This window comes from Prionailurus viverrinus, chromosome A3, assembly GCF_022837055.1.
Source record: "Prionailurus viverrinus isolate Anna chromosome A3, UM_Priviv_1.0, whole genome shotgun sequence".
NCBI classification, from domain to species: Eukaryota; Metazoa; Chordata; class Mammalia; order Carnivora; family Felidae; genus Prionailurus; species Prionailurus viverrinus.
Genome location: NC_062563.1, coordinates 88,523,546 through 88,539,549, shown reverse-complemented (window position 1 = coordinate 88,539,549; position 16,004 = coordinate 88,523,546). Strand labels below are relative to the sequence as shown.

Below are 16,004 nucleotides of genomic sequence, written 5' to 3'. Positions count from 1 at the left end.
TCAGTAATCAATGAAACAATATACTGAAACACGAAGTATAATCTTTCTTTTATCAACATAATATTTACCCAACACTTAATATACCTAACCCACTTAATATGGCTCCAGTATCTGGAAAGTATTTCACATTACGGACTACCATGACCCTTTACTTTTTATTTGAACCAAGATAAAACCCATTGTATACTTCCATCACCTCAATATTTTAAAGTAAGTACTAAGGTTTTATTTATTACAGGTGAATAACCAATATTTCTACCAATTAAACAAGTGTAATAAGGTATTTAAAAGCAAATATTACCTCTGGGTCATTTTCTTTAATCAAGGTTGTAAATATAGCTTCCTAGAAAAGGCAAAATAGAGGGAAAGTATAAGTCTTCCTCATTCATATATTTAGTCAAGATTTATAATAAAATAACCTATATGAATAAACATTAAGAATTATTTCATAAAATAAGAAGTCAGCAAAAGTTTTTAAAAAAATTTTCCTTCTAAAAATTTTTCTAAATTTTTCCTTCTAAAAATTTTTCCTTCTTCCTAAGCAAATTAGTCAAGTCCCACCTTAATACATTTCAATTCTTCCTATTCCCATAAGTACATCAAAGGTTAATAAGGTGGTGTCAGGGAGGACATTCAACTTCACATACAAGGAATAAGAGAATTACTTTAGCAGACAGTAAGAGAATTCAAATTACAAAGTGAAAAGTGTATAAGCAAAGTAGGGGATAAGGAAGAACAGAAATATAGGCTAGTAGGGGTACTGGGGTGGCTCAGTTGGTTAAGTGTCGGATTTTGGCTAAGGCCATGATCTCATAGTGGTGGGATCAAGCCCCGCTTCTGGCTCCATCATGGGTGTGAAATCTGATTGGGATTCTTTTGCCCTTTGCCCCCACCCCACATGCAACTCACACACTTTCTCTCAAAAAGAAAAAATGCCAAAAAAAAAAAAAAAAAAAAAAAAGGAAAGAAAGAAAGAAAAAAAAAGAAATTTAGGCTAGTAAAAAACAAACAGTGAAGAGTATTAAATGCACAGTTATTTAGTGCTGTTGAATTATAAAGAAGGCTAAGACTGGTATAAGACAAAAATGTCAAAGCTGGGAAAGGAAAGCTAATGGAACTTTATCTTCAGAGCCTCTGGTTCTTAACTTTGTTTTTCCTTTTCAAAAGAATACTGACACATATAAAACAATACCACCAATTACATCAGAGTGATTTTCAACAGAAGGCTCTCTCAAATTATATGCCATTTCCACTTTCCTCCAGGGATTCTAATAACTGTGTTTCCTAATAGATAACTGATATTATCTCTTAGCAGTTGATAATAAATGTTTATAAGCCACAGAGAAACAGTGAAGGGTTTCTACATCAGTTGAATTTGGACAGATTTGAATTTTATGTCAGTCTCATGACTTTGTGGTTTTAAGACACAAAACTAAAGTTAGAAGACATAAAGAACTACTTTTGTTGGGTCTGTTGTTTTTCCTTATTTATCAAGAAAGAGAGAGAGTGACAGAGAGAGGGAGAGAGAGAGAATCCCAAGCAGGCTCCGCACTGCTAACACAGAGCCAAACTCGGGACTTGAACTCCCAAACCATGAGATCATGACTTGAGCCAAAACCAAGAGTCGGTCACTCAACCAACTGAGCCACTCAAGCACCCCTGGAGTTTTTTGTTTTTTAATTTTTTTTAAGTTTATTTATTTTGAGAGACAGCACAAGTGGGGAGGGGCAGAAGGAGGAAGAGAGAGAAAATCCCAAGCAGGTTCCATGCTGGTAGCACAGAGCCCAATGCAGGGCCCGAACGCACAAACCATGACCTGAGCCACAATCACAATCAAACGATCAACCAACTGAGCCACTGAGGCACCCCTTGTTGGAGTTTTTAAGAAACAAAGCAATGATGGATGGGATGAAGAGAGAACAAACCCCAGAAATATTTATGACTTAAAATATACAAAACAGATTATGCGAAACCAGAGAAAACTCAAAAATAACATCTGGGATTCTAGTCTGGAGGGCTGATAACAGCAGTAACACGAGAACAGAGAGTTGTCGAGGCATCTGGGTGGCTCTTGGTTGGGCATCCTGTTCTTGATTTCAGCTCAGGTCATGATCTCATGGCTCCTGAGATCAAGCCCTAAGTCGGGCTCTTCACTGACAGCATGGAGCCTGCTTGGGATTCTCTCTCCCTCTCTCTCTCTGCCCTGACCCCACCCATGCTCACACGTGCTCTCTCTCTCAAAATAAACGAACATAAAAAAAAGAATATTGTCTACAGATAGTTTTCAACTCTTTTTTGATTCTAAAATATATGAGGGGTTGGATTCCCTTAATATGGAAGTAACTGTCAAACAATGGAATGGGAGATTATGAAGGAAAATGAAGCTTTCTCAATGGCTCAAAAAAAAACATTAACCTGAAGAAGCAAGCCAGGAAACACTTAACAGACTACAATAAATCCAATTTAAAAATTTTATAATTTTGTAGAAAAACTGATGGGAAGTCTATTATTTACCTCATCTTTTATATTCATGTTTTCAGGAACCATACTTATTGAGAGCTGATTTCCATCCATTGATATTGGAAAACAGGTATAAAATTTTACCATAGAATCTGCACATTTTCTATTTACTTCCATAAATACCTGTTAAAATAGAAATTACAAGAACAAAAAAATAAATTTCTTAAGTTACTTTTTCTTGAAAAGATTTAATACTTAAGAGTCAAATAAATTGAATAACTTAGTAAATGTTTTAAAGAAAAAAAAAGGCATTCCTCAAAAGCGAGGCCAACAGACTCACAATATTACAACCATAAGGAATGGATGACTGCATTTATAAGGCAATAGTAAAGAGAGAAATAAGAGTGGACATTCTAGTAAATGACATTAAGGAAAATCTTATTTATCTTATTCATTACTGTATCCTTAGTACCTAGAGTAGTATCTGGCATATAGCAGACATTTAATAAATATTTGTTAAGTAAATAAATTTAATGGTTGGTAAAATATGAGAAATATGAGAATTGAAAGAACCAAATTACCATGTTATTTTTGATTTTGCAGTTTTCCTAATTGTGAAATTCGTAGTTTCACACATTTTGGTTTTAATTTTCATCCCTGGCTAAATGAATAGGCTGAACATTCTTCTACATGTCTTGGAGTTAATGAGATAGAAATCTTCCATATATTTGTTCACAGCTGTAATTCTTTTTTTTTTTTTAATGTTTATTTATTCTTGAGAGAGAGAGAGAGCGTGAGTGGGGGAGGGGCAGAGAGAGAGGGAGACAGAGAATCTGAAGCAGGCTCCAGGCTCTGAGCTGTCAGCACAGAGCCCCACGCGGGGCTTGAACTCACGAACTGTGAGATCATGGCCTAAGCCAAAGTCGGACGCTTAACCAACTGAGCCACCCAGGCGCCCCTATAATTCTTTTTTTAAAGAATTATCTCTTTGGGTCATTTGCCATTTTATTTATTGAACTTTTAATATTTTACAGCACAATGTGGGTATGAATCTTTGTTTCCCTATTACAATAATTAGAATATTTTTAGTTTTTAATTTACATCTTGCTTTATGTTCATTTTAAACCACAAATGTTTGAAATGTTTATATGGCTGAAACTGGTATTTTTCTACATAATATCTAGAAAAGTATTAAATCTCCCAATAGTTAATAACTCTAGTCAACTCTAATCAAAATTGGGCAGAGAAAAGTCTAGATTTTCTGTATTTGATTTTATATTTAAAGTATCTACTCATACTCTGGTATATGATGCAAAGTGTGAATCTGAATTATTCATTTCCAGATTCCCACAATTTCCCCTGATTTTAATGTACTCACATTAAAAAATTCTTTTATTAAAAAATCATTCCTGGGACGCCTGGGTGGCTCAATCAGTTAAGCATCCGACTCTTGATTTCAGCTCAGATCACGATCTCACGGATGTGAGATCGAGTCCCACACTGGGCTCTGTGTTGGGCGTGGAGACTGCTTAAAATTCTCTACCTGTCCCTCTTCCCCTCCCTCGCTCACACATACTCTCTCTCAAAAAAAAAAAAACAAAAAAACTCTCCTTCCTTTTATTCTTTTTTCTAAATAAAAAGTTTTATTGAAATATAATTTATACATTATAAAGTTCACCTGTTTATAAGTGCAGAATTCATTGGTTTTCAGTAATTTATAAAGGTGTGCAGACATTCAAATAATCTACTTTTAATATAATGTGAAATTGCATGTAACTTGCATTCACTCTCCTCTTCCGTTTTCTTAAGCAAACTGGCTCCAACTACCATCAAACATATATAACCTTCCAAAGATCTCTAGTGATCACAAACTCCTTTCTAATGTAAGAACACCACTTCTGATCACCTGAGTGGTGTTTCCATTAAACTTTCCTAAAATCTCACCTCTTGTAAAGTACATTCCACAAGTTATTAACAATACATTTTGTTTTGAAATTACAAAAGTAGTATGTACTAATTCCTGAAAACTTGAAACACAAATATAACCTAGGTTATTCTAAGTATTGATGACATTTTTGTCTGAGAATGGTTACTTCCCATTTGAGTACAATTGGTAAAATACCAGGAATACTAGTAAAAAAGTGCTATGCAAGTTTGTAAGTCATTATAAAACTGCATTAACATATCGAAGATAAAATATTTTATTTAGACTAAAATTTTAGGCAAAATTTTGACACATTTATTAAGCCATCCTCCCCATCATAAAAACTACGTCAGATTACAATAACACTAAAATACGGGATATGTTTTATATTTTAAAAATCCCTTAGGTTGAGATGGCATAATTATTTTGAGGTGCTGCCTTTAAACCCTTTTCTTTTCATTTTGTGAGCTTATTTTCAAAATGTGCTTCAGACAACATGAACAGCTATTATCAACGCTTACCTTTTTATGAGATGATAAAATCAAAATATCCTTTAAACCACCAAATGGTTTTACTAGGTTGTAAACTTCTTCTATAGAATATCCTTTATTAGGCAAATTAGAAATAAGTACCACACACATTTCCTCTGTTTCCTTCAAAACAAATTTAAGAGTTGACATTCAAATTTCTTTAACTGCTTCTATATTTACTTAAGTTTATGCTGCAGATCATTTGTTATGGTATTTAAACTGACTGCATTTAATACTAAATCTTATCACTTAAGAAGTCTGGTCCGAACCTCAAAAACAAAACAAAATGCAAATTTCCTCTCTTTAAGTACATAGCATAATTTCATTCATACCATGTGTCATCGAGTCAAAGCCTTTAGTTCTTTTTTTCAACCACTGTTTAAAAATACAAGTTTAAGGGGAGCCTGGCTGGCTTAATCAGTGGAGCATGCAACTCTTGATCTTGGGGTTGTTAAGATCCCCACTGGGTATAGAGATTACTTTAAAAAAATTAAATCTTGGGGGGGGGCGCCTGGGTGGCTCAGTTGGTTAAGCGTCCGACTTCGGCTCAGCTCATGATCTCACAGTCCATGAGTTCGAGCCCCGTGACGGACTCTGTGCCGACAGCTCAGAGCCTGGAGCCTGCTTCAGATTCTGTGTCCCTCTCTTTGCCACTCCCCTGCTCATGCTCTGTCTCTCTTTCTCTCAAAAATAAATAAAAACATTAAAAAAGAAAAAAAAAACTATTTAAAAAAAATTAAATCTTGGGAGGCACCTGAGTGGCTCAGTGGGTTGAGCATCTGACTCTTGGTTTTGGCTGAGGTCATGATCTCAGAGTTCATGAGTTTGCACCCCACATTGGGCTCCGCACTGAGTATCAAACTCTGCTTGGGATTCTTTCTCCCTTCCCCACCCCTGCTCACACACACTCTCTCTCAAAATAAACTTTAAAAAATATGTAAACAAAAGCTTTAAAAAAAGCTAAAAATAATTAAAAAATAAAAATACAAGTGGGGCACCTGGGTGGCTCAGTTGATTGAGCATCCGACTTCGGCTCAGGTCATGGTCTCATGGGTTCATGAGTTCCAACCCACATCAGTTACAGCGCACATTGGGTTCGTTGCCTTCAGTGCACAGCCCACTTAGGATCCTCCGCCCTCCCCCCTCTCTGCCACTCCCTGCTCACACTCTCTCTCTCAAAAATAAACATTAAAAAAAAATAACAAAAATAAAAATACAACTTTAAAACACCAGTTTGTCTCTGACAACACCCTCCATGCTCTGCCATTCCTGTGCCATGTTTTGCTAACATCTCCAACCTCCAAGTCAGAGCATATCCTTTTATCTCGCCAAATAAAATGATCTTTTAGGCAATATTAAAAAGCTTACCTCGTCTCTTAGGAACCTTTCCCTATAGCCCAATTCCCATTACAAAGTAAATAAATACTTTCATTTCTGCCTTCTCTTCTCTCGGATCTATTTTATTCTTCAAATGACTCTCATCAATGCCAATTTTTCCTTTAGTGAATGTTGAGAAAATCCCCAAAGGTATACTATAGTAAATTGGACAATCTGTAACTTTTCTTTTGAAAAATAAAAGGAGGAGGGGTGTCAGGAAGTTATACTTTTTATAAGTAAGTTGAGAATGATTTTTAACTAGCACATCAATTGTGTTCATAAATGTTCCTTTTGAAGTCTTTAAGTCAATCTATTTGTGCTTTAAAATATCCTTCCTGAAACATGGGTGCCTGTGTGGCTCAGTTGGTTGACCATCTTGACTCTTGATTTCCCAGGGTAGTGGGATTGGGCCCTGTGTCCAGCTCTGCCTAGGATGCTTTCTCTCTCTGCCCCTCTCCCCACCTTGTGTTCCCTCTCAAAAAAAGAAAAGAAAAAAAAAACAAAAAAAAACCTTCCTGAAACAACAGTAAGATACATACTACTTAGTTACTACTTGAAGAATGAATCTACCAGTCAAAAATAAACTTAATGCTTAGCATCTGAATGATCTCAAGACCTTAACCAGTAAAATCTACATTAACAGGATTTTAATACATTCATAATGACAAATGTTAACCACAGGAAAACAATAAAGCAAACTTTATGCCCTCAAATAAAATCTCAAATTCCACTCGCTATTCTGAAAACACACAGAACTGGTATTCTAAACATTAACTTATCTCCTATTTGCTTCTAGAAAAACAGACTTCAAAAAATTCTACTGGTTCTAATTACACCACTGGTTTTTCTACTCAAAAGCCCATTTTGGCCTAACTTTTTTTTCTCAGTGAAAGGTAAACCTCAAAAACATGTACCTTTATTAATAACCTGCACCTAAATTTTTATGACTTATTTTGCAACTCAAACCCTATCTAAAAAGTCACAAATGATAGATTTTTCACCATGCCAAATCCTGTACATTTTTTACTGGGTTTACAATAAGAAAAACATATTGTGTCAAAATTTCCTAAGCTTTTAAATAATAAGTAAAATATAAAAACTGACCTTGTTGACTTGTTCATTTTCTGTGGCCTCCACAGCAGCTTCTTAAGATACAAAATAAAGTAAGAATTCATGCAGATATATATTATCAAGCTCTCACTTTTTCCACATTGGATTAAATAGTAACTGCATGGAAGTGTACACAACTGACAAAATACTAGAAAATTTAAGGAAGCAGCTATAGAATGAACAATGGTTTTTAAATTAATATGTTTCATTTTATTCCCTCTAAGAGCAAAACTTCAGAATAATCAAGAGACAGGGTGTAGATCTGAATCACAATATTTTAAATTTCACTTAGGTATGAACCTCGTATTTAAAAAAATATATTAACTATATCTGACACAAAATTAAATACCCTATTTTCTTCAAATTTAATCTTCCATCTTTAAACATAAGAGAACAAAATAAAAATTTTATTGACCTACCTGAAACCGTTTCTTTAGCACTATTTTCAGTGGCTTTGACTTCCACACTGGTCTTTATTTCAGAGTTTTCTGCATGAAATAGTCTGCTTTAATAGTCTAGAAAAGCATACTAATATAATTAAACTAATGAATCTAAACAGGAGCTTAAATTGTCACGTAAGTTTCCTTAGGCTGACCTGATTTAGGTCAGAGCTAAGACAGGTTTTTCTTTGAAAAACAACAAAACAATCCCTTTCAAGATTTTAAAGTAATAATTTCAAAATACACTCTAAACATACACCTAGAAGATGTAAAGAAAGCACTAAAAGAAAGCATTTCAAGCTTACCTGGTACGATGACAGGTTTGTTGGTGTCTTTGTTTTTGACAATGCCAGCCTTTTTGACTTCTAGAGACTTCTTTCCACTAGATTTTGCTTTTAAAAGTAGAAGTGAACTATTATTCTAGGGACCTGTTCAATCACTTAGCATGTTTCATACTAACACGTAGAAGTAATTTAGTCCAACATTATAAAAGCAGTTCTTTTCCATGTATTTATTATTCCCACTTATATCTGTTTACCAGTAAGATTAAAAGCAAATTTAAAATGATACAGTTCTTACTGATGATCAGTAATGAGCCACAGATTTATCCCCCCAGTGGTAGAAGCACACCATGATCACACATAAAAAAATCGTATTTCGTAATTTGTACAAAGGTTCTTTAACATTAGTCTATATGGGGTGCCTGGGTAGTTTAGTCGGTTAAGTGCCCAACTTCAGCTCAGGACATGATCTCGCAGTTCATGAGTTTGAGACCCCACATCTCTCTGTGCTGACAGCTCAGAGCCTGAAGCCTGCTTTGGATTCTGTGTCTCCCTCTCCCCCCTTGCCCACTCACACTGTCTCTCTGTCTCAAAAATAAATAAAAAAACACTTTTTTAAAATAAAATAAAATAATTCTATATATTAATAAACAGGTCATATTAGTTTCAACATGTTACATTCCTTTCTTTATGGAGGAAACACATTCTTTTTACAGGGTAAGAAAAATCTTTTCTGGAGTAACAAATAGAAAAATATATAAGGTAGGGAAGGTAATATGAAGTGACAGCTCTAAAATCTGAGAAAATAAAGATTAAACAATTTGTAGGGGGAAGTGACAGAGCAACCTGTAATCACAGAGCTGTTAAAAATGCTTCCAATAGGGGCGCCTGGGTGGCTCAGTCGGTTGAGTGTCCGACTTCAGCTCAGGTCACGATCTCGCGGTCCGCGAGTTCGAGCCCCGCGTCAGGCTCTGGGCTGATGGCTCAGAGCCTGGAGCCTGCTTTCGATTCTGTGTCTCCCTCTCTCTCTGCCCCTCCCCCGTTCATGCTGTGTCTCTCTCTGTCTCAAAAATAAATAAACGTTAAAAAAAAAAAAAATTAAAAAAAAAATGCTTCCAATACAGCGGCACCTGGGTGGTTCAATCGGTTGAGCATCAGGCGTGGGTTCAAGCCCTGCATTGGGCTCTGTGCTGATGGTGCAGAGACTGCTTGGGATTCCCTCTATCCCCCTCTCTCTTCCCCTCCTGTCTGCACACACGCTCTCTCTCTCTCGCTCTCAAAATAGACAAATAAACTTAAAAAAAAAAGTTTCTTACACAAAAATGTATCTGCAATGGCACACACTGCCAAGGATCAATATACCAAAAACTCAAAGTCCCATTACATGTCAGGTTTTAAATATTAAATAAGTATCTACTAAACTTTTCAAGATGTTATTAGATACTACAAATTATAGGAGTATAAAGCTTGCTTTTGATATTATGTTTGTTATATTCTCTAAGGCAAGAAGAACTTAATAAAACCTCTCCTTCCCAATAGTCTTACCTGTTTTGACTGAAGCTTTATTACCTTTAGCAGCTACTGTTACCACAGATTTTACAGAACCAGCTGATTTCCCTAAATAACAAAAGTTATAGTCAAAATTGATTTAATTGGTATCAACGATCCCCAAAGAACTTCATAAAGAATATGAGTGACAGAACATTTTATCCCAAACACATAATGGTATCATCTTTGGGGCACAGGTCATTTTCTAAATCTAGCAAGGATGATTAATTCCTTCAGGAGAAAAAAAAAAATCAATAAAATTAGAATTCATCTCTCCAGTGAGGTACTTAAAAATAGCATTCAGGCAAGTTAAATAAATCTCTCAACGTGTGGATCAACTAACTGCCAAGGATACAGAAACAATCCCAAGTGCCTGCGTAGCTCAGCTGGTTAAGTGTCTGACTCTTGGTTTCAGCTTAGGTCATAATCTCAAGGTTCATGGGATAGAGTCCCACATCAGGGTCTGTTCTGACAGCAGGAAGTCTGTTTGGAATTCATTCATTCTCTCTCTCTCTCTATCCCTCTGCCTCTTCCCCTCTCCCCAACCTTGCACCCACTCTCTCTCACAAAATAAATATTAAAAAAAAAAAAATCCCATAATGCTTTTAATGGTTCCACAAGCAGTTATAGTTAGGGTCTCCCAGCTCAAGCTTACTTGGATTCCAGTTGATTGAAAAGCATTGAAGAATACCTACAATCATGGCTAGGCTACAGTAAGATTGCTATGACTCATACCTAGTGCGCTCTATGTGAACAGGACTATTTAAATTATTCTGACCTTTTATACATACACATTACTGTTGCTTTTCTTCAAGGATGATGTGTAAAGACTGTGATCATCAAAGCGGCACTGAAAAGATCACCGGAGAACAAATCCCTTTCCATTCAGAGAGCAACAGGAGGTTTAGCTCTGAAAACTAGGATCCATTAACTACCAAGGTTGCATTATGAGGAAAAAGCCCAGAATCAGAAGTCAGTAGATTAAGGGGCATCTGGATGGTTCACTTAGTTAAGCATCTGACTTCAGCTCAGGTCATGATCTCACAGTTCATGAGTCGAGCCCTGTATCAGGCTCTGTGCTGATAGCTCAGAGCCTGGACCCTGCTTTGGATTCTGTCTCCCTCGCTCTCTGTCCCTCCCCTGCTCACGTTCTGTCTCTATCAAAAATAAATAAACGTTAGAAAAAAAAAAAAGTCATGGGGCGCCTGGGTGGCTCAGTCGGTTGAGCATCCGACTTCAGCTCAGGTCATGTCTCGTGGTCTGTGAGTTCGAGCTGCAGGTCGGGCTCTGTGCTGACAGCTCAGAGCCTAGACACTGCTTCAGATTCTGTGTCTCCCTCTCTCTCTGCGCCCCCCTGCTCATGCTCTCTCTGTCAAAAATAAACAAAACAAAACAAAAAAAGTCAGTAGATCAAGTTGACTTCCAAATTAAATTGTGAAGTCTTAGGGGGCCTGGGTGGCTCAGCAGGATAAGTGTCCGACTCTTCGTTTTGGCTCAGGTCATGATCTTGTGTTTCATGAGTTTCAGGCCGGTGGCAGGCTCCAGCTGCTCGTGTGGAGCCTGCTTAGGATTCTTTCTCTCTCTTTCTCTCTCTCTCTCTCTCTCTCTCTCTCTCTCTCCCTCCCTCCCTCCCTCTCTCTCTGACCCCCGCCAAATAAATAAATGAACTTAAAAAAACTGTTAAGTCTTAGGGCATGAATCAATTTCTGTGCACATCTGCCCATTTATAAACAAGGGTGGCAAATGCCATGATTACTTTACAGAACCCTTGTGAGAACATGATCGTGCTTTTGAGAAGTTACCATACAAATAAAACAATTATAGATATGCACAAAAATCAACTGAAATAGTTTACAAATTCACCCTTTATATCCAAATACAGACCCTAACCATTGCTCAAAAAGATTAATACCAATACTTATAAAGTATCACCTAACTAGTCATTTCTTAGTCAATCTCAAATTCTGACACACTGAGCCCCAAAGAGCCCTTACGTATTTCTTTCACTATCCCTATATTATAACAGGTCAATCCACTTATTACTTCTGGCTGGGTTATCAGAACTTAAGGGAGAAAAAATGTAGAATTAATTTCCAACAGTTAAGGAGTGGCTAAGCAGCTTTAACACCCATTCCCCCCAAGTCTCCACCAAAACTCCCATAAACTCACTCTCAAAGCAATATCGAACTGTTGAGTAAATAAATGCATCCTCAAAACAAGACTTCCAGCTTCCTGACCCACTCAGATTATTGCTTTGAAGAAACTATTCTATGAAAATTCTGGCTCTGCCACTAACAATGGTATTTCCCAACTACAACCTGCTTCCTTTCTACCATTACAGAGAAGATAATTTAATACACTGATCTCTATCCATTTAAAAAGATGACCCTAAACTAACCAACATTTAATAGAAAGGAGAACTAGAGAGGATAATTATAGAAGAGAAAAAAATAATTAAAACCCACTATAGTCCATAAAAACTGAAAACATAATTTGCTGTTATCAGAGTTATTTTACAAAAGAAAGTAAACCAGAGAGAAGACTTCAATAAAAAAGAGGGGAATTATCTCTAATATTCATCATGAGAAAGTTTCCCAATTATCTTATTTTACTAATTACTACAAAGAAGGAGCATATCTACTAAATCTCTTTCTCAGAATTTCTAGGTGACTATAAATTTAAAAAAATGAGTATACACCCAGCAAATATTATGTCATATGAAATCCAAGATAAGTAATTTAAAGTTAACTAATATGTCTAGAATTCTAGTAAAAAACATACCTGAAGATTTATTTACTTTGGTTCCAGATGTCTTAACTTGTCCAGTTTTGGCTAGTAAGAAAAATATATCAAAGACACATTACAAATAATATCACATAGATTTAGGAAAGACCTAACCTGGCAATGACTGAAAAAACACTGTAAGAAACATCCTTATACTCATCTTTGTATACTTGTGGAACTATATAGATAAATTGTGAGATATGGAGGTGATGAGAAAAAAGGCAAAGATTTCAATTTTAACTATATTAAATTGCCCTGCATGAAGTCTGTACCAACTGATATTCCCATCAATAGCCCATGACAGTGGAGCTTCCATTACCACACATAGTAGATAATTTATTAATCACTCAAAACTGAAATGGAAACAGGTATGGTTTAATTTTTATTTTTTTAAATAGGAGTCAAGTTGTGTTAATTTTCACATGTTGAATTCAACACTATATTTTTCTCTGTGATCTGCTATTCATAATATTCGCCAACTTATCTTTTGGGTTGTTGAGGTTTTTCTCATTATTTGTTAAGAGATCTTTATATATTAAGAAAATTCATCTGGGGGCGCCTGGGTGGCTCAATCGGTTAAGCATCAGACTTCAGCTCAGGTCATAATCTCATGGTTCAGGAGTTTGGGCCCTGACATCAGGGTCTCTGCTGTCAGCACGGAACCTGCTTCAGATCATCTGTCTCCCGCTCTCTCTGCCCCTCTCCTGCTCATACTCGCAAGCACATGCTCTCTCTCTCTCAAAAATGAATAAATAAACATTAAAAAAAAGAAGAAGAAAATTCATCTGTATCATACAGGTAACAATTTTTTAAAAGTTATGCAAAATACTTAGGTAAAAATACTTTTTATGTAATCAAATGTTTTCCTGATAGGGAAGGAAGTCCTCACTCTGAAATTAAAAAAAAAACAAAAAAACTCCACATTTTCTTTCAATATTTTAATTACCACCTTATGTATCACACTAAATCTTTGATCCATCTATATTTTCCATTAAAGTACTTTACTTTTACAAAGTGGCTAGTTAACTTAATGAATAACTAATGAATAATTCCTTGCTAATTAAAAATATTATCATAATGATTTACTGATGCTCCATCTGATCTGGGGACTATTTCTAGATTCTTTCTGTACTACTGACCTTTTGTCTATTTGTGCAACTACATGAAACTATTTTGAAACTTTACCTTTGTAAGGTATTTTATCTGTAACTTTTAACAATGATTTTCTTTTTAGTTTTTCTTTCCTTTGTAATATATATTAATACATTAGTGCTAGTCTGTCCTAATCACTCTTCCTTTGCAGAATGTTCTCGTCCACTCTGTATTATTTATATATAAACAATTAGTTCATCAGGTTTAAAAATCTTAATGGCTGGGCGCACCTGGATCACTCAGTTAAGCATCCAACTCAATTTCGGCTCAGGTCGTGATCTCACAGTTTGTGAGATCAAGACCAGCATCAGGCTGGGAGCACTGAGAGCACAGAGAGCACAGAGAGCACAGAGCCTGCTTGGTATTCTCTCTCCCCTCCCCTCTCCCCCGCCAACAACATAGTAAACTTTAAAAGAAAATAAAAATCTTAATGGTTGTGTGACACCTATACTTGAATTTAAAAAAATCTTACTGGCGTTTTTACTGGGTTCGTTTATTTTCTTTTAGGTTTATTTGTTTTGAGAGGGGGAGAGAGCACAAGTGGGGGAGGGCCAGGGAGACAGAGAATCTCAAGCAGGCTCCACACTGTCAGCGTAGAGTCCAATGTAGGGCTCAAACCCACGAATCATGGAATCATGACCTGAGCAGAAATCAAAAGTAGGACACTCAACAGACTGAGCCATCCAGGCGCCCCATAACATTTATGTTCTAATATAAGAAAACAGGCACATTATAATGCTGAAAGGCTTTCTATCAAAGAATAAACGGTTTTCTCACTTAATCATTATTTTATGCCATTCAGTAGTATTTTAAAATTTTCCTTTCGTATCTTTTGTACTTTTTATTATTGTAAATGGAACGTTTTATTAGATTACATGTAAGTGGTTATTCTTTCTACATAATAAAACAATTGAAACCTTATATTAATAAGGTGGCTAATTAGTGAGAGACAGAGCATGAGCAGAGGAGAGGCAGAAAGAGAGGGAGAGAATCCCAAGCCAACTCCATGCTCAGCTCACAGCCCGACATCAGGCTCGATCTTGAGAACCAGGAGATCATGACTAGAGCCAAAATCAAGAGTTGGACACTTCACTAACTGAGCCACCCAGATGCCCCCTTTTTATTTTTTGCTTTTTAGATTTAACAGCATTTCAGTAGACTCTCTTAGGTTTTCCATAATACGTGCATATTTGCAAATAATAATGTTGTAACATACTCTCAAATTTTTACGCCTCTTGACTCTGCACTGGCTAGTGACTATTAGGGTTAAAACAATATTTATGTTAACTGATAGAACTGATGATGAGTATCCCTTCCTTTGTTCCCTTAATGGAGACATTTCTACTAGCCTCACTATTAAACATATGCTGCCTTTTGACTTGATGTATGTGTATGTTCATATGAATATGAGCAAAAGTATATACACACAAAACACTATCATATTAAGAAAGCAGTTGCCTACTTTAAGAATTTTTTTGTTTTTGTTTTTGTTTTTTTTAAACGTTTTATTTATTTTTGAGACAGGGAGAGACAGAGCATGAATGGGGGAGGGTCAGAGAGAGGGAGACACAGAATCTGAAACAGGCTCCATGTTCTGAGCAGTCAGCACAGAGCCCGACGCGGGGCTCGAACTCACGGACAGTGAGATCGTGACCTGAGCCCAAGTCGGATGCTTAACCAACTGAGCCACCCAGGTGCCCCAAAATTTTTTTGTTTTTTGATGCTTAGGAGTGGATGTTGAATTCTACCAATATCGATCTCAGCATTTATCTTTCTCTATTTAATTTGGTGAGCTATTTTAACAGATCTCTTAATTTTGAAACACTTTTAAATTTCTGATGCAGTACCTTCTTGGGCATAGCATATTATTCACTTAATGTGCTCACAGCCTCTATATGCTAAAATTTTATTTAAAATTTTACATCAATACTCTTAAATGAAATTGTTCTGTAGTTTTAATTTATTATGATAGCTTTATCACAGCATTTAAAAACATTTAATTTTGAGGGGCGCCTGGGTGGCTCAGTCGGTTAAGCATCTGACTTTGGCTCAGGCCATGATTTCATGGTTTGTGGGTTTGAGCCCCACGTTGGGCTCTGTGCTGACAGCCTAGGGCCTGGAGCCTGCTTCAGATTCTGTGTCTCCATTTCTCTGCCCCTCCCCTGCTTGAACTCTCTCCCTCTCTCTCTCTCTCTCTCTCTCTCTCAAAAATAAATAAAACATTAAAAAAAGAAATTAAAAAAAACATTTAACTTTTTATTTGAAGACAACTGTAAATTCATAAGCAGTTGTAAGAAATAATACAGAAAGATCCCATACACCCTTCACCCAGTTTCCCCTGATGGTAATATCTGGCATAACTATATGCTATATCACAAACAGTAAATGGACATTAATA

At 36.2% G+C, this 16,004-nt stretch overlaps 1 protein-coding gene across 10 annotated transcripts in view; it reads right to left on the bottom strand.

Moving 5' to 3' along the window:
• The window catches only part of ZNF638 (zinc finger protein 638), a 138,066-nt gene that overhangs the window by 22,954 nt on the left and 99,108 nt on the right, over positions 1–16,004 (bottom strand). For 9 of the 10 annotated variants that reach the window (XM_047851996.1, XM_047851994.1, XM_047851988.1 and 6 more), the window contains 8 exons: positions 12,452–12,502; positions 9,668–9,739; positions 8,147–8,233; positions 7,821–7,889; positions 7,396–7,436; positions 4,906–5,037; positions 2,515–2,643; positions 302–343 (listed from right to left, as the gene is read on the bottom strand). In XM_047851996.1, the coding sequence (XP_047707952.1) occupies positions 302–343; positions 2,515–2,643; positions 4,906–5,037; positions 7,396–7,436; positions 7,821–7,889; positions 8,147–8,233; positions 9,668–9,739; positions 12,452–12,502 (623 nt within the window). The remainder of the gene's footprint in view (positions 1–301; positions 344–2,514; positions 2,644–4,905; positions 5,038–7,395; positions 7,437–7,820; positions 7,890–8,146; positions 8,234–9,667; positions 9,740–12,451; positions 12,503–16,004) is intronic. The other variant, XM_047851989.1, reaches the window with a different exon arrangement.